General features: G+C 41.3%; 2 protein-coding genes across 7 annotated transcripts in view; both read right to left on the bottom strand.

Annotated features, from left to right (window-relative positions):
- LOC129730702 (trithorax group protein osa) overlaps positions 1 to 23,475 on the bottom strand; it is a 356,997-nt gene that overhangs the window by 77,946 nt on the left and 255,576 nt on the right. The window lies entirely within an intron of this gene.
- On the bottom strand, positions 7,439 to 8,221 carry LOC129730705 (uncharacterized). The gene is made up of 2 exons (XM_055690250.1): positions 8,066 to 8,221; positions 7,439 to 8,004 (listed from the first exon to the last, which is right to left on the bottom strand). The coding sequence occupies exons 1-2, from the start codon at positions 8,172 to 8,174 to the stop codon at positions 7,505 to 7,507; spliced, it is 609 nt and encodes a 202-aa protein (XP_055546225.1). The 5' UTR covers positions 8,175 to 8,221; the 3' UTR covers positions 7,439 to 7,504.

Below are 23,475 nucleotides of genomic sequence, written 5' to 3'. Positions count from 1 at the left end.
ATTCCCTCTGATACTCTGATACGTAAATGCTGGGGTTCCACAGGGTAGCCTTCTTGGTCCCATCCTGTTCAACATATTTGCCTCAGATGCTCCTCCCCTTCCGGGAGAGGCATCCTGTCTATGTTTGCAGACGACACTGCCATTATCTACAAAGGTCGAGTGATTAGAGCCTTGACGCGTAGACTACAGGAGGGCCTGAATGTTCTGCCCGACTACTCCAACAGCTGGAAGATCTGCATCGATGCAGCTAAGACTCAGGCTATTATATTCCCACATTCAAAATCAACTCGACTTGTTCCACCTGCCAATGTGAGAATCCATCTCAATAACACTCCCATCGAATGGTCGAGTGAGGTTGTCTATCTTGGTCTCTCCCTGGACGAAAAACTTCTATTTCGTTCACACGTAGAGAAAACTGTTACCAAGTGCAACATACTAACCAAATCCCTCTATCCTCTCATTAACAGGAAATCCACTCTTCCCCTCACCAACAAGCTTGCCGTTCACAAACAAATAATTTTACCGGTCATAGAGTACGCTTTGCCTGTCTGGGAGGGCTGCGCTAAAACCCACCATCCTAAACTTCAGATTGTTCAGAAAAAAAATATCACGTATGATCCTAAACATCCCTCCGAGAACACGAAACTCTGAGATCCATCGCCTGGCTGGTCTTCATGTGCTGGAGGAACGGAGAACAACATCGTTGACTAGGTTCAGAGAGTCCTGCACCAGGTCACCTCACCAGATCATTCGTGAGCTGGTACCTTAGTTTTAAGTTAACTTTAAGTTAGTTATTCGTAGTTAAGAAGGTTATTAAAATTTATTTTTCAATTAAAAACAAGTTCCATAAAGGATGAACTATAAAATTCTACACAAATAATGTAAATCTATATAATTAAGTAACCAGCAAACCTCAAAACGAAGATGCAAAGCCTTAAAAGGCTAAACAATTATTATGTAAACCATATGTAACCATATAAAAATATAAATGAATATACTTTCAGTTAAAAAAAAAGTGTACAGCCTAGCTTAGGTGTGGAAAAGCTTCAAGTACTGCTTAAACATTCAAATGATATTAGAAAACTTTATGTGATAAACAGTCGATGATAGCTTATTGGAATATTTTTTAGTCCTTGAAACAAGCTCTTGGAAGCCTCCCAAAAGGTGTTTCACAAATTTATAAGAGGTAGGTTTATTATAGATGTAAATTCTCTCCAAGCACGCGTATTTAGCGGTGTCGATTAGAAAGCTGGAGCTTCGAACGAGAAACCACAATTGCTTGTACTAGATTAGTTCCCACGGATAAAGCCATTTACCTAATCGGCTTGCTCAGGGTAGAACAAGTGACATAACGCCTGTTCCAGTCTGAGCTCGCATAATCGAAAGCTTACGTAACAATTCAATAAACTCTTCCCCTTCGTCAGCCGGCGTCGATACCGTCCTACAGTCGTTAAACAACAGCAGTAGCAGCAGCAGCAACAATCCACTCTATATTAGCGCATTTTGAATGGCTCTATTTATAACTCGGCACGAGACTTGCCGGGAACACGAGGGGGCGCGGCTACAGAAATAAAAACCGCTAACTGTAAACAAAAATATTGAAATCTGCTTATTCACTTCCACCTTTTGCCGGCAGTATCCTCTCCGTCTCCGGGTTTCCTCGCCTCCTGTGCATGGACCGACGACGGCGACGGCGACCGGCCGTCTAGCGGCGGCGAGGTGGACGGCAGCGGCGCTTCTTCATCTTCTCCCGTAATCGTAGACTTTGAACCCCATGTCGCCCGGCACGGCAACCGGCATTCGTCGTATGTGCTGTAATATGGGTCTATCTCTCATCTGACTCATTGGTTTCAATATAATACTACCGTCGTTTGTAGACCCTCCTGCTCCTCTGCCTGCCGTTCTCTGCTTCTGTCTCTCTTACCGCACTGGCATCGCACCGGTTACTGAAATCTACGGCAGTAGCACAGGCAGGTCTTCCCCAAGTCATTGCTGTTTAGTTGCTGATTGTATAATTATTACATTCAAAAGCGTAATTTAATTTTTGTGCATGAACTAGTCACATCGACACACATACACGAATGTACCACCACGTTGTTGTTAGTTGGGAACGCGAACACGTTGGCAATCCCGGAACGATTTAGATATGGAGATGGCACGCGTCACGCCGTCTGGCAAAAGCGCACCGTCAATGAGGTCTCGTGTTTCGTACACAACGACCTTGATGACCATTAAAAAGCAACAACACGTCTCGAAAAGCGGATCGAAGCTCCCTGCCACCACAGGCCGCTATCGCCGCCGTCGCCACATTCGACTGTTCTGCTTTCCGATGTGTACACCGTATTCGTACCGTGCACCGCACCATACCGCCCTTTACTCTCTACTAGTCGAAATTCCTCCCCGCTACACATCCCAGGTCAGGGGCTGGGTCGAATCGAAATCACTTTGCCATGCCAGACCAGACGATGCGGTGCTCTGTGATGATGATAATAATGATTTTCGAGAGATGATGTAAATTTGTCTCAGCTATTTTTACCCCACCAGCCGAATCTCGTACGGTTTCGGGCAGAACCCTCGAAAGTGATGACAGTACAAACCGATACTGTTCGAAGCGCGAACTGTCCCATCACCGGTGCACCTGGATACACCTGTAGACTACCGAATGAATGATTGTTACATCGCAGTGTCGGCAGGTTGTGTTCCGTGTGAGTAACATAAACAGCCGTACGATAGCGTATATCGTGAATCGCATCCGTTTTCCTACGGCACAGTTTGCAGAACAGAACGTGTGCCACCTTTTCCCCCTGCTGCTTGCTAGACACACCGTGCGCGTAGTTTTCCTCCTCCCATACGCGGCACCTCTCAGTCACGTCTAGGTTACACATCGGACCTGTACATGTTTTGTATACACATCCTAGTATTGGTATGAATGAAAAATGATGTGATAAATTCAATGAATCACTTCGGCTGGGACTAGAGCACAGACCCCGATTAGAACCTAGGCTGCGTACGGGGTAGAAGCGAATGAGACGCACACCGGGGAAACCATAACAATGACAATGACTTTCATCAGCTGATTTCCTTACGGGCAGCCCGCCGCGTCGGGTGTAGCGAAGCTCTCTTGACTTGACTAGACTAGAGATATGCTGGATGTGAATGTGACCGACCACCGCTTTGGTATGCTGTGTCACCATCCAGAGCGACCAAACAACATGTTCTTAAGCTCCGGCTATAAAGTACTGCGATAAACGTTGTTGTTTCCAGTGATAACTGCCTCTTGCACACAGCGTATCCCGCAATCGGATGCAAATATCATCCTTTCATTGCTCCGGTTGTTATTTTAACAACGATATGCTGAATAAACACACGATGAATAAACCTCGAGGTTCACAGAGGTCCGCAAGCTTTCACTCATAGGCGAAGTTCCTCTATATGAAACCGGTTTCGAGATGACGCACAGTAGTTTTGATTCGACACTACAATTATTTTCTAAATTAGCAAAAACTTTTCTACATACAAGAACATCTTTCTCAACCATCTAAAAAGTTGCCAATTGATACTAACTGCACGAAATAACAGTACAAGAATGGATAGGATTTGTGATTCTTCAACTATGATGAGGCAAAATGCTGCGTGACACTCCTTTTTTCTTTATATGGGAATTGTATTTGTGAACTTCTTTTTCTGATCACCACTATTGCGGTCCTGGATGCCTTTTTTTACAACACCTGTCACCTACACCATTTAAATAACACAATAAACACAGAAGTCGATTTTACGAGAGTCGATAATATTACTTTTGCGGACATAACTTTTCTTACAGGACATCGATTTTAAGAGCACTATCTAAACATGTAAAAATGCAGCTCTGTCTACTGTCTGTCTGTCCATATAGACGTGAAAACTACTGAAGCGATCGGCGTGAAATTTTGTATACATGGATATTAGGGGCTGAAAAAGATGACTAAGATAAGTTCGAGACCTCATGTTCTGGAAGGGAGGGGTCCAATACAAATGAAACACAAATTTCTGCACATCTCGAGAACTAAGCAAGTAAATGGAATTAAATTTGACATGTGGATAATTTTTAGGATAACAATCATGTCCATGGTGCTTCGACACTCTTCCCTCTTCCGGAAAGGAGGAATCCCATACAAATGAAACACAACATTCAGCACATATCGAGAACTAATCAATTAAGTGAAACCAAATTAAGCAAATAAAGGTTTCCATGGCAAAAAATATTCCGATGGCGGTTTGACACCCCTCCCTCTACTGGAAAGGACCCACAAATGAAAAACAAAATTTCAGCTCAACACGAGTACCAATTAAGCAAATACAACCAAATTTTTGCAAGTGGATGTTTTTAGGGGTAACAAATATGCTAAAATTTTTGCACATCTCGAGAACTAATCAAGTATATGGAACCAAATTTGGCATGAAGTGGTTTTTGAGAGCAAGAAATATTTTCATGATGGTTCGACACCCCTCCCTCTCCTGGAAAAGAGGGCTCTTACAAATCAAACACAAATTTCTGCATTACTCATAAATTATTCAAGTAAATGAAATTAAATTTGAAATGTGAAGGTTTTTGGGGGATGAATTGTTTCTATGATGGTTGGATACACCTCCATACTCTGGAGAAAGAGGGGTAGGAGGGTCTTCCTTGCAAATACTCCCAAGCAAGTTGAAGTATCTGTATTTCAATCAATTTTTACAGAAATAATGGTCTGGAGCCAAATTCGACTTCAGACCCCATTTTTAAATGGAAGATGCCAACTTCCGGTTTCTAGAAAACAATCGAACATGACCGAACACCGATTCAAAACTTATTGACGCCTATAGGCCAGAATTCCATGATGCGAACTCCGGTTTCTGAAAAACAGCTAAAAGTGGCCAAATTTCCGGAAACGTAATGATGCATTAAAGCCAAAAATCGATCTCAGGCACCATTTAGAACCCTAATATAGCGACTTCCATTTTCTGGAAAACAGCCATAAATGGCCGAATACTACCCAATATAGGTATCTTCAGAAAGATAATGATGCACAAAGACCAGAAATTGACTCCACATACCATTTTGAAACACAAATTTGCGACTTCCGGTTTTTGGAAAGTCAAAAATTCCCGGGTACCACTCGATATGGATATTTCCGTAATCGGGATGATGCATACAAGCCAAGAATCGACTCCATTTTGAATTCCTTGATGACCACTTTCGGCTGCTGGAGAACAGGCAAAAATGACTGAACGCCACCAAATATGGGTATTCACGGAATCAGATTGATGCTGAGACCGGAAAATGACTCCACATGCCAATTTGAAATTCAAGATGGCGGCTTCTGGTTTCTGGAAAACAGCTGAAAAAAACCGAATATCACCCAATATGAGTATTCCTAGAATCGAGGTGATGTACAGAAGCCAAAAGGCGAGAATGTTTCCATTTCGATTAAACCAATCTTTTCGAACGATTTGTCTTTCGAGTTTGATCGTATCCAATATCCAATATCCAATTCGTCTTGCATTTGCAGACTATAAACAAATCGCAAGGAATCCATTAATTTGGAATGTTTAATGTTATTTGAATGAAGAAAAAATGGGTGAGACGAAATTTGCCGGGTCAGCTAGTTGCATATGAATTTTGCGCTCTAAGTTCAATCTTTCAAGTTTCGCTATAAAAAAATTATATTATTTATGATGTTTGTAAGCGAACGTGATAAACATATTATCGGAATTTTTAAGATTTCAGGACGCTACAGGGAACAAGTTTGTGGTATACTCCATACCACATCATTTTTATTTTTCTTGTGATAGGTAACGCAATTACGCTCAAACTAAAAAATAATAAAAAAATTATGACCTAACAAATCGAATGAAAAGGTACGCATTATTTTCAACAATTGAGAGGAGAACACAAAATATCTCGGCCAAGTTTAGCACCACGATTTTCACAGGAAAACTTTGGCAAATTAAATAGTTGAAACTAGAAAGCCATACAAAATAAGACGAGGAAATAGTTTTGGCAAAGATTTGAAAAGAAATTTTTGTCAATGTCTCGATGTTATCGGCTTATAATTCTTTTTTTTTTTTTTCATGTACGAAGTGGAATATGAATAAGTTATGAACGGAATCACAAGCCTCTTCAAAATGCCAGATATGAAAGTCCACTAATTTCACAGTTTTAGTAGAGACTGAAAACTCATCCAGTTTCAAAAACACATTTTTCAATGAGATTGTTCCTATGATTTAAGGTATGTTTTGTATAAGTGATGATCAATAAAATTTTTAATTAGTATTATTGTTCAATTAGAGGTTGTTATTTCGACTATTCATTTTGCCTGTTTTGTAGACATTTGGTTTGATGAAGATGTCATTCGTTTAAAACATAACTTGAGAATAAAAAAAGGAATACCAAAATTAATAACATTTTTCCTATTCAAGCAATGCATACTCATTTACATTTTAAAACGTTTTTACGCCTCGGCAAATTAACACCGTTGCTGCTAGCACACAGAAAAAAAGATTCAAACAAACTTGAAATGTTTTCATACAGAAAAACTCATCTGGATTTAGCACAAAACACAGTAACATGCCCCGCAAACGAACCAAACAGAAACCGCCGCTACTTTATGCATGTGTTTTTTTTCTTGCCATCGATACTTTGTGTGAGATACACGCACACATGTACCGCTCGAAACGATACAAACTCATCTTACGTATCTCCTATCGTATAAGAAAGCCACAGGCGGCGGGCAATTCGCAAGAAAATATTATCAAAACTTTCGTTTTCGTTTTAACAACTTGTTTATTTTTCATTTTCCCTCGTTCTCCCGCGCTGGGAGGATCCGGTGACAACCGGCGGCGGCGGTGGTGGCAGCCGTAGCACGATTCTCTTCTCCATTAAACCCCTGCCCCAGTAGCGAGCACAAGGCAGCCCGCCACCGCAGCAGAACTTCAAGCGAGTGCAAAGGTTTCTGGTTCAGCGCAGTTTCCCATTCCGAACCGAACGAAAGCATCGCCCTCTCGTCTCGGCAAAAGATTTCAGAGTTCGAGGATTCGCAGGCACGACTGACAGTGGAAAACCCCCGAGGAAAATCTCACGTCTCTAGCACACTACTTGGCGGTTGTTGTTGGATGAATCCGTCGTCGGTGCAAAGTTTATTGCCTTCGCTCCGGTATCACCAACGTGGACCACCCAACGGCTTGCCTGTGTGTCCTCCCCAAAGACTGCCACGGGATTGTGTTCTGTGTGAATGTACTTCGTTCATCGGACAGTTCCAAACCCAGAGCGCGTGACCGGCATCCGAGGAAAACCCCCTTTGCATGGCTAGATGTGTGACGACAAAAAATGGTGTCAGCACTGGTTTCTAAAGAAGAAAACAAAGATTTCATCTCATTGAAGAGGAAAAAAGTTTTATTATAAAAATATAAAATGTTTCTAACTAATTAGAAATAAATTTTCACTGATAATTTTGACTAATAAATAAATTTTTCGCAAGACATTCTAACGACGACGTTGGTTAGAACGCGAACGGGATCCAGCACGGGATCGACGACGGGGACTTCTGGAACGACTTTGACTTTGACGACGACGAGGTGCGGCAGCATGCAAGGCTGCGGAAGCACCAACGCGTCCCCGGATTGGTGTATCGTTTGATTGCCTACGATCTGATGCCGGTAGAGTCGGAGCACGCTGCCGAATCGGGGCTCTTATAATGGGACTGGCACGGGAACGTCGTTGTCGCTGTCTTACAGGACTATCTCGACGTTCCGTCGAAGCTAACACTCTTCCCGGAACCGGATAATCACCGACAGCGTCCGAAGGTTCTTGACCCACATCATTATTTTCTGCTAAACGGTACTGATCGTCTTCCTCCGTCACCAGACCGTCCAGAACAGCCGCTTCCAGTTCCTCGTCGATAAGGTGGCGTAAATTCTCTGGTGAAATGGATTGGAAAGGAGCAGCTTCTCCCAGTTTGGTACACAAAATGTCCAACGTGACCACTGCAAGATGGCGTCAGTTGGTGGTGAAAGAGGATAGAAAAAATTATCCAAAATTAAGTACCTTCTCCGCTTGATTCTTCGATAGTTTTTAAAATGTGTCTTAGGATAGCGGATTCCAATCCATTTCTAGACCCATCAGCATAATTTTCGTTATCAAGCTTCGATTCCATGTTGACTGTTTGGTTGTCGGAGAAAAAATTATATGGCAATTCCAATTGCTCCTACGACCTACTTTGATTGGATTTCTTGGAAAACGAAAAGAGCACACAACGTTAGTTGTATGCGTGGATTTTTTACCCTGCTAGTGACCGTATTACGAAGTCTAAAATTCGTTTTCGATCTGGTCCGATCAGTCCAATTTTTATTATTTCGCTCAGTATTTTCTCGAATTCAAAAAATTAGAGTCATGACATAACTTTTTTATTTTATGTTGTAGGAAAATGGGAAAATATATATGAACAGTAAAAAATGAGTGTACGAGTAACGATTGTTTAATTTTAAATATGCAAGCAAATCGCTAAATTTCCTTAGAACAAATAAGCAAGTCTATAAAAGACAAGTTGGAAACTTTTCAACACGAAACAAATTTTGTAATGTTTTATTTGTATTAAAAATGTATTTGAATTAGTGAAATTCTACAATTATTTAGTTTTTCAGTTAGTCTAAGAATGATGAAGCAAGAACAGAACCAAAAAGGAGCGCTCGCAAAGCTCATCTGTGAAGACTAAAAAAGGTCCATTACTTTTGTAAACAAGTGTAAATATACTCGCCCTTCAAAGCATGACACACTCATTGCGATGGAAGACAACATGGACCGTAATGAACCAAGTCTTCCAAGCAGCCAGCCCTGCACAGGACAAGCTACGGTTTACGGTGTAATCGTGCCTGCTGATTATGTGCAAAACTGCATTGTGTGTATACTCTTTTAAGACGTTCCGCTTTTGCTCGTGCGACCGACCCACTACGCGGGCTTGATGTCTCTTTTTTACGTTGAAAACGTATTTCCACACTGCTTTCTGCCAAGAAGCGGCAACTAATAGTTACCAAATACAACAACAAAACGGTTTGGGATTCTGGCTGTCGCCCTCTTGGACGAAGCGGAACTGTGGGGAGCACAGTGGGTGCAAGTAGCCGCACCGCCCCAAAGTACATAACGATGCCAGAGCCAGCAGTAGCAGCAGGACCAGGATGGCATGTGACGAGACCAACGAATGCTTGCTTATGGCTTACAACTCGATCTCCTTCAGAATATGCACCTTCTTTTCCGTATGGTCGAAAGTAAAAGTGAGTAAAAAGTTTTACTTTCTGCGGTTCGTGTTTTTCTCTTTACGCCTCGTTGCACCTCGAACTGTGCCAGCTTCTGCTAGTTTCGCCTACTGATGTTGTTGATGATGATGATGATGTTGATGAGTCTCATGCAGTCAAAGCAGAGCGATTACACAATCTATTGCACCTGCCCTTGTTGTCTGGCTGCATGTCTTCGGCGGAAACGACCTTGACGTTGGCGATTAGAGACGTGCCCCCTTTGAATATAATTTTAAAGAACAACATCACAACAAATCTCTGTGCCTGCGCAAAATTGTAACACGACTCGTTTCGGTGTAAGAAATCGAAATGACAGTAAAAACCGCGTGCCTGGCCAATCGGCCAATTTCCGAAATTCACTGATGCGGAAATTGGTTATCTCTCCGGCCGGACCGTTCGCCCTCGGCAAAAGCCTCAACCCAGGGTCGTCGGGTGGGTGCCTGTCGGTCACGCTTGACTGATTGCACATGAGAAAAAGTGCAATTTGAACCAACAAGTGGAAGAACACGCCACCTTGCTGGTAGGACGGCGCAGGCCGCAGAGGCAAGGGAGAAAGAGCAAAAAAAACGACGAAAATACTTGAGAGATAAGCCTCGTAGCTTTGTACCAGCGAAGCAAACGTAGAAGGCTCTAAAGTGTGGTTGTGATCTTTTTTTCCTCGCGTTTTTTTTTTTTTGTTTTCGACAGTATATACCTAAACGTGCCGAGCAAATAAGCAACTCTGTCGGACCATACACAGCACCGCACTCCGACCCACACTGTCACGTCACTGTGGCGAACCGGAGCTCGTTACGGGCAGTACATTCTGTGTGGCAATTGTGGTTGTCCATCACCCGTCGTCGTGTCTCGTTGTCGAAGCGGTCACGAAGAAAATATTCGCAGCTCGATTTTGGCTCTTTGTGGCGCAGTTTTTTTTCCCTTTTTTGTGCTTTGCTTTATCTGAACGACTGACAGTTGATTGTGAAATTGATACTGACCGTTCCGCTGTCGAATGAGCTCACCCCTTGAATAATTCGGTTATCGAACCAGTTGGTACCACTTTACCAGTTGTGATAGTACGCGATAAACGATAATCTTTCGATATGCACATCTTTTGTGGTGTACAGAAGATGAGAAACGTAAAATACCAGCAAATTTATTCATTTGGAAGGTTTTTAGAATGTTTGTTATACCAAATAAATTGTACATTTACGCGTAATAAAAGCTTAAGATAATATTGAATGTGCTCATTACACAGAACTAGAGATTTATTAAAAAGTACCTACTTCGAAAGGTAATGTGAACCCAAGTTGCATCTGTTTATCGGCTCAGCAAGTATTGTTTCCGCGTCATCGGTAACAATCACAAATGACGCAAAATTAGGCAAACTAGCCAGTATGTCACTTTTATGAGGCACCAACGGCACCATTTAGTGCCCCTAAATCATATTGTTGAAGTGGTTGTACAGGTTATCCTATATAGGTTATCACAAAACAAGAAACTTTGCCGAAGACATCAGATTTCTATCTCTTACATATTACGAACAACATTAAATATTCTATTAGAAGGCACTAAAAATCACAATTTTCGGTTTAACTTTTTTGGCAAATTTTTCCGAATTTTTAAACCCTCTACTAAGTTATCAGCCATCCAAAAATGCATTTGTTTCCTGAACATTGTTATTTTTCATCTCCCAAAATAAAACAGTTATTTAACATACTTGTTAGAATGCATAGTTTTCCATCACAAATAAAAATGCCAATATATCAGCCTCCCGATAAGTTATCAAGGAACTTTTATCATGTAAATTTTTGTCAGAAATCCCGCTTTGCAGTAAAAATTTCAGTTGTTGATCAAAAAAATTTTTTATTTGTGTTTTGATGGGATTTATCTAAAAATTATGGGAAAAATTAATTAATGGGCTCTTGGAGTCAAATAACTGAATGCAATGCAGACCTGAACCATGCAAAATATCCAGAAACAACCTCACAAGAATAAAAACAATATATGAAAAAATTTAGGAATCGAACAGAATTGAAAAAAAAATGCAAAAGAGTGGGTTTTTAGCTTAAAAAAGTCATTTTTTCATAAATCACGTTTGGACAACCTGATAACAATTTTTTAGAAAGTCGAAATGTTCCACAAAAATGCTATGAATAACATTATCTTTCAATTTAGGGCTGATCACCTTGACTTTTTCAACATCGATTTTTTTTGGGACACTCTATTCCATAGCCCATTGTGGTTTTGCATGTTGTGGTGATATGCCCTCAAAATGGTTTATCCGGAACAGATTCCGTCGGGGCTTCTAATGACCATAAAAAGCAAAACCTTGGTGCTACATTCCGTATCGGAACTCGACCCTCTGTCTATGAAAGTGTGATAGTTTGTGACAACAGGGAGAGGGGAGTCATTTTTTCCAAATTTTGCGTGACATCAACAATAGATGGTCCCTTATATGAATACTTGCGGAATCGGGATGATGCCCGTAGACCTCACAACACCAGACGAACCGGAAATAACCCCCTTCAATTTCACAATGGCGTGTAAAATTAATTTCCGGTCTCTGACCATCATCCCGATTCCGGAAACACCCATATTGGATGGTATTCAGCCAATTTTGGTGATATTTGGTTAATTTTGGCTGTTTTCCGGAAACCGGAAGTCACCATCTTGAATTTTAAAATGGCTTGTGGAATTTATATGTTTATGGGCATCATGTCGATTCCAGAATAAAATAATATCGGATGGAATTCGGCCATTAGTGATTCTTTTTCAGAAATCGGTAGTCTTGGGTCGTTTTTCGGTCTCTAGATATCATCCCGGTTCTGAAAATATTCATATTGAGTAAGTTTTCGACCATCGATTCAATTGTTTCCACGGCCACTAGAAGGCCCGGTGGAATCTGTACCGGTAGGACCATTTTGAGGGCATATCACCATGACACCTAAACCACAAGAATGGGCTAGGAAAGTAACTTCATGAATTTGAAAACAATTGTTGTAGAATTCTGATCAAATACTCATAAAATTCCTCAGTTTCGAAACATATCCTCGAAAAACCTGGATTTCCGGCAATAAAAAATTCTCTAGGGGATGACACTGATTTCAAAGTAAAGAAGTTACTAAATCTTTTGGTGCTAAAACGATCGCAATCGGATGAAAATTGCAAAGCTACAAGAACTTCAATGTGTATGTGGGAAAAATTCTATCTCTGAAATTATTAAGCAACAAATATTTTTATCCTGAAGTAAGAAAGGAGGGGGGGTAATTCTAGAAAGGGAAGAAGACCCAATTGTTAAGGAAGCTTGATTTTTGTTGCATTTTGGAACTCTTCTGAATGAAAAAGATGATTATGAGTATTTTCAGGTCCTCGTTTTTCAGGAGCCTGGCCATTTTGCATTCAAGTATGGCGGCTTCAGTTTTCTGGAATACTGGATACAATTTAATAAATGCTTTCAATTGCAGAACCTGTTCAATTTTGGCACATGTGCCAAAAACGAACGGTTTATTTAAATCATATTTTGAGGTTTTCTCGTTTTTCCTGTAATAAATTTGAGTTCAAAAATCGCCAAAAGAGAGGTATTATGGTGCTTAGTGTTGCGGACGAGGATCGGTCAACTGGTTCTGGGCATATGGCCGGAACGTGTTCCGGTAATACAATGGCCATGATCGAAGCAGTGATTGGAACCGTATTAGGCCGCTAATTACTTCGGACACTTCATATAAAGTGTCTAGACCTTCATAGGCCACATGCGGACCTATTCCGGTTATGTTCCGGATACCTCCGGATTATTGAACCATGATTTTTAGCATGGTTCGATTTCGGCAATATAAAAAATTTCAACGTGTTGCCAGAATCGAATGGGGCCTGTACCAACGAAATCGACTGTTGTCGTCTCACGCCATTTTAAACTGGCTCGGCAACTAAAATTAAGAAATATGCTAGAATACCTCCTCATACAGTCAGATTTTGTTCACGCAGGTTGCTTTTTTTAAAAACTCAAAAACGATACAAGATATCAACCTTATTACAATCACATATTCCATTTTAGAACAAAAGTAATCACATATCAGTTTTCGAAAAAAAATCACAACTTCTGGTGTAAAAAGTGGAAATTTTTAGTACAGGATTCGATTATCCGGAATATTTTTTCAAACAAACATGTTTCTAATTTTTATTTTGAAATTTTTCCTTTTCTATCCCTTCCGGGAGATTTATTACTATTTTTGACCCTGTCAGTTTGGGACATGTGAGTTCAATCAATTTCTAATTATTTTTTTTCTCCCAAGAGTTTAGGTTCGTTGATTGCAATTCTGAAGAATTTTCTTGTGATTCGATTATCCCGAGTGAACTGCAAATATTGCAATACTCACCAATATTATTATTTTCAAACCCGGGATGATGCGTTTAAACCAAAAATTAGTGTCTGAAAGTTTGGTGATGGTTGTTGTTCTACACTGGATGCGATTCAAACCCCTGTTTCGGAATAATTGATAAATAATAATTTATTATCCATTCATCCACCCATCGAGAAGCTAGAATTTGCTTTCCACAAAAAAAAATAGTAGAGTAGTGTTTTTTTCGGCACGTTTTCAGCAGCAGTCTTATGTAAAAAGCTGCTGAAGACCAGAGACGTTCGATACCCTACTTTATTTCGCTTGAGAATAAAAGGTGCCCCACATCAAATTGCATCACGGGAAAAACGCTAAAAAATTATCCATTGAAAATTTTGTCTTGGAAATTCGCTTAGAAGTAGTTTCGAGTGTATATTGTTTACACTGTATGCAGTCGTGTGATTAAACGTTACTACGAAACTCTGAGCATCGAACAGAAGGAGAAATGCGGTCAGAATGGATGTTCTGTAAGTGACCAGAATTACAAGCGTGTTGTAAAAGCGATTACGCGCTTTATCTTTTATAATTCAACAATATATATTTTTCTGTTTTCCACTCATTGGAGTTTTCAAAATAAAACTTCGGTGCTTCTTGGTTTGTAATAACAACTTAATTCACAACTTTCTTAGAATGCAGCACTTGTTCTGCTACATACTAGATAATCAAATCAACTCCGAACGAAAACACTAGGTCTGATGAACGAAACAAAATCGCTCAATCGACACCTCCACAGAGCTGTCGGAAATAGAAACCTGTTGCACATCCCGAACTGCACGGGTTCCTTAATCTCTCATCCTAAACGACAGCCCGGCAGCGAAAAAAAAAATAAAATAAACGCATACCAACATCCACTTCAGAACCCCGGGACAAGACAGCTGGTGAAGCCTGCGGTGAAGGCAGCAAATCGGTCACAACAAATGAAAATAAATGCGCTTACCGCCCCCCTAGAATGCAGCAACCACCCCGCGTATGTGTGTAGAACGTGTAATCGACTGCACCCGTCCAATCCTCCTCCTTCTTTCCCCTGAAGTTTATCCGTTGCTATTTTTTTTACTTCACCAAAGAAGATCTGAGATAACAACAAAACATTGGCAATGGCAGCCTCTGTGCAGTCAACAATGCACGGTATTGCCCTTAAAGCCCCGTAATCAGCATACCTCAACACAGTTGAACATATGCGAGCATCAGCCTCTGCCAGGCAGCAGCTCAAGCAGGAGGAAAAAATCTGAAACATATGGGAGAACCTTTCGGAGGCCGACATTGGGAAATCACTAACGGCAGCAACAACAAAAATAACAACAAGAGCACGCGTTGGAATCCCCGACGATCGGTGAAAGATGAGGCTATGCATGAGGGACGGGAAGGACGAGACCGGCGGACCTGTCGGTCGTCGAACAGCGCTGCAGCATGAAGAAGAACAAGAAAAAGCAGCACACATTTTCCTCTTCGCTATACACACCGCTAACTTTCATGAAATCATGAATGAAATCTTTGTTTACTTTTTTTTCGCTTCGTGTCTCTATACCCCCCAACCACACACCATTCTTCCTCCTTCTCTTCCTTCGTGGATCCGCAACCAAACCCTTATTTCAGAAGAGGCGTTTGCAAATCCCCGCAACTAGGCGGGGAGGGTCGTGGTTGACTCTCTCGCAATCTGCTAGCGCCGGGGCCGTGGAAAAGTCGTGGGGAGGCATACCCCAAGTGTGTACCCTCTCGAAAATATTATCAACATCCATAGAAAAAGCAGCAGCAGCAGCAGCCGCCGTCGCCACCGCCGCAGCAACCGGTCCAAACGCAGTACCGAGAAAAGAAGTGGCGGTGGAATCCAAACACCCGCTGCTTCACCATCCCCAAACGGTACTCCGATACGCGCTGTTGAATGCAGATTTCACTATCAATCTCTCCGCATCGTCATCGTGTCGTCATCGCATCACGTTGTGCATAGACCGCTCTTCCTCGTGGGTGGCTGCTGTTCTGTCTTGTTATGATAGTGCATTCCATCCATGCTCCGTGTTCCGTAAGTCGGTCGCCGTTCGATGTCACTTGCAGAACTTGGCGCCTAAACTGATCGTATTCCGAACTACGGAGCGGCCAACTCTGAATGGCTGTCCATGCATGCACACGCATCCCGTTCAACGCCCGTCAGCGTGTGTGCAAACGAAGGGTAATCGACTGCGAGATACGACGACGGGGGTAATATGCCCCCAAAAAAGGACATCCACAGCGCGCGTATGGAACCGACTCCACCCGATGATCATCCTCGCAGATTAAATAGGGTTCACGAGGCAGCCTGCAGGATTCACTTCATTCGCCCCGTGGCGCATTATCCTAGAATCCTATTTCCACAAATGCATCGTGTGTTCCCGTTCTCGTTCCCATCGTCACCGTCGTCGTCGTCGTCGTCATCGTCACGGGATACTCGAAAGCTGGAAGCAGGGCGCGCGCAAACGTTTTCCAACGGGATATAATATGCTATCTGCGGTAATGGGAAGCGCATGACCCGTGTGATTGTGTTGGTGTGTGCACACTTTGTGCTGCGCCTCTATTTTTTTTACTGATTCTACCACACAGCAATTAGACCGAATACCGTCCCTGTGTACGTGCTTCGAGAGGACTGTGCAAGGCAGTGCTGCCGGTTGCAGTAGATGACCATGCGGAAATTAGAAAATGTAGTATGATCATTTTTACGTTCACAGTAAAATTGGAAGATTTTCGATAAGAGATATTAACATTGATGAACCTGATTCTTCAAAATATTTTTATAATATCAGTAACAAACGCGATTTTTTATGTATTTTTTTTTGAAGAATCTTTGTAGATTTAGTTTCTAAAAGTTGGTGGTCTTTTCGATAGTACTAGAATTCCAAATATTAACCAGATTGACCTAATTAGCTTTTACTCGCAATATTATTTTATGAACTTTAGCAATAATATTTGACATAAAAATTGTAAGAATTTGTTCAGTATTCATTAATTCAAGAATTACGTGCTCACGCTCCAGGGTGCTAACATATTGATTTAGTTCAAACCATAATAAACTGATTCGTTGTGCGTTATATTTTTACATTTTTGCTTTTTTAAACTGTGAAAAGAATTTTTTGCAAGATTAAACTGTGAAGAGAATGAAATAAATTCACAGACAATTCACAGCCGTAAGTAGAGCTGTACATTCACCTACGGCAGGGCGAATTGATTCGCGCCGCTGTTCGCGTCCACTATGGCCAGGGCCTAAGGCGTCAGCCACAAATTACGTAAGGACTTTTTCGAAAATTTTGATCCTCTTCTCATCTCATAATAAGGCTTAGTATTATTTTGCATTACCCCCTCCACCTACAAATATTATGTAAGATTTTCTTTTCAAGAAAAAAAATTTTTTTTCGTAAGTTTTAGTAAGTTTTTTTTGTTTTATAAGTTTTTGTTTTTTGTTTTAAATTTTTCAATTTTACGTATAATTTTCTCGAATATCCCTCTCTCCCTTCGTAAGCATTCGTAAAAAATTTTATTTAGATTCAATATTTTAGAACTTGGATGGATGGAGGATGGAGGGTATTGTGTGTCCCATCTACAAAAAGAGCGACAAGCTGGAATGCTGCAATTACCGGGCAATCACTTTCACACTCACGCCGCCTACAAGGTACTCTCCCAAATACTTTGCCGTCGATTACACTGTAAATAAATCACACGCTAACCCCTAATGCTCTTTACATATGAATGTCAATAAACGATCGTAATCATTCAATTTTGTCGACACATATAGATTTTTATTGGAATACCCGGTATTTTAACGTGTTTTGGCATTTGACGTGTGTAAGCATTGAAATCTGAATTTACATGATTGATTTTGGTATACATGACATGGCAAACCGAAATGTAAGACACTTGATTTTGTGCTGTGAATTGAAACGCAAGTGCATTCCACGTAGATATGAAATGTTTCATCTATTAGCACAGAAGTAAGTGGAATCCACTTGGCAGTAACGTGTCGATTATTTACAGTGTATCACCATTTGTGAAGCAGTTCGTGGGGCACTACCAGGCGGGATTATGGGTGCCCGGGCCGAAATCGTGCATACTTTGGTCTCCGGAGGACGCTCCGATCGAGTAGAATTCGTCACCGCACCAAGTTAACCATATACAAGACGCTGATCAGACCGGTAGTCCACTACGGGTATGAGACATGGACTATGCTTGTGGAGGACCAACGCGCCCTTGCGGTCTTCGAGCGGAAGGTGTTGCGTACCATCTTCGGTAGACTGCAGATAGAAAACGGAGGGTGGGGAAGGCGAATGAACCACGAACTGCAGGAGCTTCTTGGAGATCCATCTATCGTCCACACCGCTAAGATAGGTTGCGGTGAGCTGGGCATGTTGTAGGGATGTCGGACGACAGCCCTGTGAAGACGGTTCTTGAAATCAATCTGTGAGGGACGAGACGGAGAGGTGCACAGCGGGCAAGGTGGATCGATCAGGTGGCAGACGACCTGCGGACCCTACGCAGACTGCAGAGCTGGCGAACTGCAGCCATGGACCGAGTGGAATGGAGACGACTCTTACGTACAGCAAAGGCCACACCACGGCTTGGGACTGTTTGGTAAGGTAAGGTAATTTCAGTACTTTTGCACAGCTCTGTGTAAAATAACATTATTCTGTATACAGTTTATGTTGAAAACTCAACCACTGCACAATGTTTTATTTTGCCGTTTCCGCTTTATTAAATTATATTTATTATTAAATTTATTATTAAAATTATTATTATATTTATTATTAAATAGTTATTCAATTGTTAACTATAGCCATAATGAATATTCGGAGAATTTTTTAGCTATTAAACAACGCGTCTTTTGATATTGATAAATGGGTGATCAAGCCACCTAAAAGTTTATTAGAAAATTTACTTTCCCATTAATTGAGATAAACGCATAGCGTCTTCAGCAAACTTTGCCGAAGTGTTCATGTTATTATCTCTTTCATATTCTGACTTATGTGTCATATTAAGTTTTCTTTGGAAAGGCACTAAAAATTCCAATTTCCGTGCTAATTTTTCCCGCATTTTTAAACCTCCTACACAGTTATCAGCCACCCAAAAATTAAATTTTTTGCAAAAAATTGTTGTTTTATCTAACGGTATAAACAGGCTCTTTGACATATTTTAATATTTTTAGGGGTAAATGCACCACAACCATCTCCAAATCTCGCAATTCTTTACAAGTGGCAGTTTCACTGTCAATTAAAATACAAGATATCTAGTCTGTAAACAGTCTCCTTAATTAATTTGTATTTCTGAATTTTTAAAACAAGTACTAGATACACTGGAATGCATCTGTTTCAACTATGCCATCGAGCTAGCGGGTAATTTTAATAATACTAGAATAATGAAGGGAAATGTAAGAAAGGTTTCAATTTTCATGTATTCTGAAATGTATTGAGGAGATATTTTGTTTGAACCATTGACCCATTTTTGAATGGGTTGTCCGTACACATTTAGGGTTTTTTCTGGTCCCTTTTCCATTACCTTAGATAATAGCTGAAAATCACGAGAAATTATTTTTTCAGCAGCTTGGGAAATGTATGATGCTAACAGCAAAACTTTAAAAGCTTCATGCAAACACTACTACCTAACCCACGAACTAGCAGTGAAAATTGTGTTTCATTGATGTAAAAAAGAGGTGTAAAATTACCATTAAATTTACCATTTTACGTATTAAATTATTGGTTTAACATCTTCCAAATTACCATTAAATTTACCATTTTACGTATTAAATTATTGGTTTGACATCTTTCATTGATAAATTGTAATAAAAAAATTCCGATTCCACCGCTTTTTCTATTTTATCACCCCAGACACCATAAGGGGGGTGAAATAATCGAGTGATCACTGTACTTAAACAATACGCAAAAACATATTCGTAAAAAACCTAAAAGTATCAATCAAAAATGCTGCAGGATAGATATGTATATGTGGCCCCTAAAGTTAATCATAAACATCAGGTCCATTTCCGTTCTCCATGTTCTACAAAATCAACGACAACAGTTATTTAAATCCAACAAAACCTTCGTCCTAGTTTGCAATCTATGTGTAGGTTTTTTTTCTATAAAAACATTGTTTTGAAACCCTTCCAAAATAACATATACATATTTTCAAGCTTTTCAATTATTGCAAAACTAACCAACATCATATAATAGCATTTACATAGAAGAAAATACGCTGCGTTCTTCCATAAACGTGTGAATTCTAATGTTCGCATTCGCATGTAAAACAAATATCGCACACGTGAATCAGTACAGAAATTCTCTGGCACCACTGCCAACAGCACTCGTCTTTATTCACACAACTGGTCTCTCCCTTCGCTACGAAGAACACTTTTCTCCTTCTCGCCTACCACCCATCGCACCCACTGACAAGCACACTCTCGCTCTCTCTTTCGTTCACTCTTTCTTTGCTGCTGCTACTTTCCCACCCAACTGAGGCCCACCCCATTCTCCGTGGGGCAACAGCAGCAGCACTTTCTTGTATCCACTCGCCACAGCACACGGAGGTTTCATCCGACCGACCGACCGTGTTGTGTATATATGTGTGGGTTGGTTGGTAAATGTGTTTTTATCGATCAAAATTTTTAAAAAAGAACCTAAATTTGGTTTATTTTTAAATTTCTCTCGCCGATGGTTTGGCAGGAGCGGAGAGTCCGCCCGATCGTGTGGCCAACAGGACCCCGCTGCAGCATGTAACGGTCAATTAACTGGACTTACGTGATTGAAAGTTTCAATTTGAAACCCTGTGTGACCACGACGACGACAATGATGAATAAATGAGAGCTGCAGCAGCTGGTCGGTGGGACTCCGCGGTTTGGACCACGGAAGACAAAACACACGACACGGACGGTGATGATGACGATGGAATGATGACGGCGGTAACAGTGGAGTGCAGCGCACAGTTTTCCACTATATACACTTCCGAACGCCGAACGAACAAGTAAAATATTTATTCCACTTCCGTTGCCCAAGGCTTCCTTCGCCTTTGGAGACACAGATGCCACCACAGACTTTCACGGAGTTTTTCGCGTAATCGTCGCGCAATCCACAATGCTGTTCTTCTCTCACTATTCGTCGCCTTCTTCGTCAACACTTTGTTTTCTTCCAGATTATGTTTTCACTGCACCCGATTGCTTTGATTTCTCTGATATTTTGACCAAGCTTTGTACGGATTTCCACCGACTATTTCTTCACTAAATTTTCACTATTGCTACCAATATCGCACTTATTTTTTTGTGTGGCCCGTTTCACTTTGGCTCTGACTATACCATATTTTTCACTTCAGCAACTTCGAAGGCTCTTTTGCTTCGTTCACTTCACTGTACACTGTACTCTGCTTAGCTGCTTCGGCCGTTCGTTCGTTCGGTTGTTGGATCGCTGCTGCTACTGCTGTGTTGGGTAACGTCGGTCGGTTATCGGATCGATGAATAACGTCGATTACGACCACTTGGACACCCTGGGGTGGCCAGCCAACGTTGGAGCACTGTTGGGCGGACCCACGGGAATCGATTGCACACTAATTAAATTACACCAACCGCGCTAAAACACTGAAAAATTTCGAAAAATTTCCAACCTTTTCGCCTTCGCCGTCAGTCAGTCAGGCAATGGTACAACCAGCGAACTCGCTATTGAGGAGAACATCATACTCTACGCTCTATACCTCCTAACAACACGACACACAGAGGCCGGCATATTACACAGTGTTGTACATTTCCCACCAAGGAGGCACACGAACACACGCTTCGCTGCTATTTACCTCACAACCACTAGTCTACGGAGGCCATATCGCACTAACACACACTAAACGTAAACGTTTGCCATCAGCATTCTACACGCCATCATCAGCAACAGCAGCAGCAGCAGTACAGGCGGAGAACCAGAGAAGAAGTATTTTCATTATTTATTATGTTCTCCACACTCCCATTCCACATGGCCAACAATCCCAATCGACGGACCGATTCTGTACTACTGTGCTGCGCTCGTTCGTCCGGTGTCCTATCCGTCCAACTGAACCTCTATCTTTCCTCTCCTTTTCCGCTGGCACACAAGCACACGCACACTCGCTTCCACCGCTCATTCATCCAAAAGCAGTGGATAATATGCTCTAGCAGTGGCAGCGCTGCCAGCACCAGTCGGTACACGATCGAAGCGAGGCAAAAGTAGCAAAGAACGGCCTTTGCCATGCTGAACGCCAACGCGAGCGATCGGGCGAGAGCCTTGCCGTAGGTTAATGAACAACTCTACCTACGGCTGTTCGTTACCCTACGGCAAGGCTCTCGCCCGAACGCTCGCGTTTGCGTTCAGCATGGCAGAAGCCAACCTCTATCCATCCATTCCAACAACAAGAGCAACAGCAACAAACCGACCAACAACAACACAGCTTCATGCGAACGAGAATATACACACCTCGCGCATAGCACTACCCCCGCACACAAGCATGTTTCTCAACCGACCGCGTCGTATTCGTCGTCGCCGTCGTCGACGTCGCCATCGAGAGGATACCACACCGCACTCTCGGTTGCTCTTCCGCACCCACCCCGTTCTCGTTCATTCACTGCACACTCCATCCATCCGTTAGTTCGGTCGTTCGTCAGTTACCGCTATAGCCAGCCACGATGATGGTCGTTCGATCGAAATCGACCAACCACGAGTTGGTGCGCGCTGTTGTGCTCTCTCGATTGTGTACACAGTGAACACGAACAAAGCTGGCAGTGTCGCCAGATTGGTGAGATTAACTAATTTGATAGTCTGAAAATAATTAAAATCCAATTGTTTCAACATTAAGTTCTTCCAATTGCGCTACTCAGAAGCGGGTTGAACAGAACTATTGTTTTTTACATTCCTGTATCCAGTAGACTATCATTTTTGGTAATCTAGGCCCTCGAATATATATTTTGAAATTCAAGAAAGTTGTTCACTGCATTTGGTTTTTGGTTTATGTTTTTAGAAGGTATTATTATAAAAAAAATCCGAATTCGGAACTCAAAGTAACACACATTTTTTTTGTGTGTTAGCAAGCAAGCAAATTCGCAATGAAAAGATGAATAAATGTTTTAAAAACCAATGACCTTTGAACCATTTCCACAGTAAACATAGTACCTATCACAAATAACAAATTTCTAATGAAATTATTGAGACCATTTTAGTTGGTAATACACTGCAATTATTTTGTTTTGTTGTAACTGTTACACAAAAACGATACAATTTTTAATCAGAAATGTTGCGACAGGCTTCTAACTCTACCGGGGTAAAACGTTCCAGTTGCGATATAACATACCCGATGCAAAAGGTCAATAACCCTCCATAGAACATACAGAAATTATTGTGTTTCTGATGAAGAAATAAATGCTAGATGTGGAACCTACTACCCGCAGGTGTATTGTAGCCGAAAACATTAGATATTTAAGCAAATTAAGCAATTCTTACCGTTTCTTTGCGATAAACAGTAGTATCAGACAGTATCAGATAAAATTGCCTAGTATGCGCATCCAGTTCCGTTCAAAAATGAGTTCGAAGACTAAAACGGCATTAATGTTACAAATAAATAAACCCTTATCCCACGAATACCAAGTTCCGCATAACAAAACATCATCAATCATTAAAAATAAAGAATATATTTATCAGAAGGTAATAATATGCATAACAGAGATACTAACACTGGAAAATTGATTGAATTGGGGAAAGCGGAGCTGTAGATAAGAGCTTCTTTTCCGGGATGTTTCGGGATAGAATTTCCTGGGATTTCTGATTCCCAGGAAATT

Source organism: Wyeomyia smithii, chromosome 3 (genome assembly GCF_029784165.1).
Source record: "Wyeomyia smithii strain HCP4-BCI-WySm-NY-G18 chromosome 3, ASM2978416v1, whole genome shotgun sequence".
Lineage (NCBI taxonomy): Eukaryota > Metazoa > Arthropoda > Insecta > Diptera > Culicidae > Wyeomyia > Wyeomyia smithii.
The sequence above is the reverse complement of the archived record's forward strand: the minus strand, read 5'-3'. Positions and strand labels throughout refer to the sequence as shown.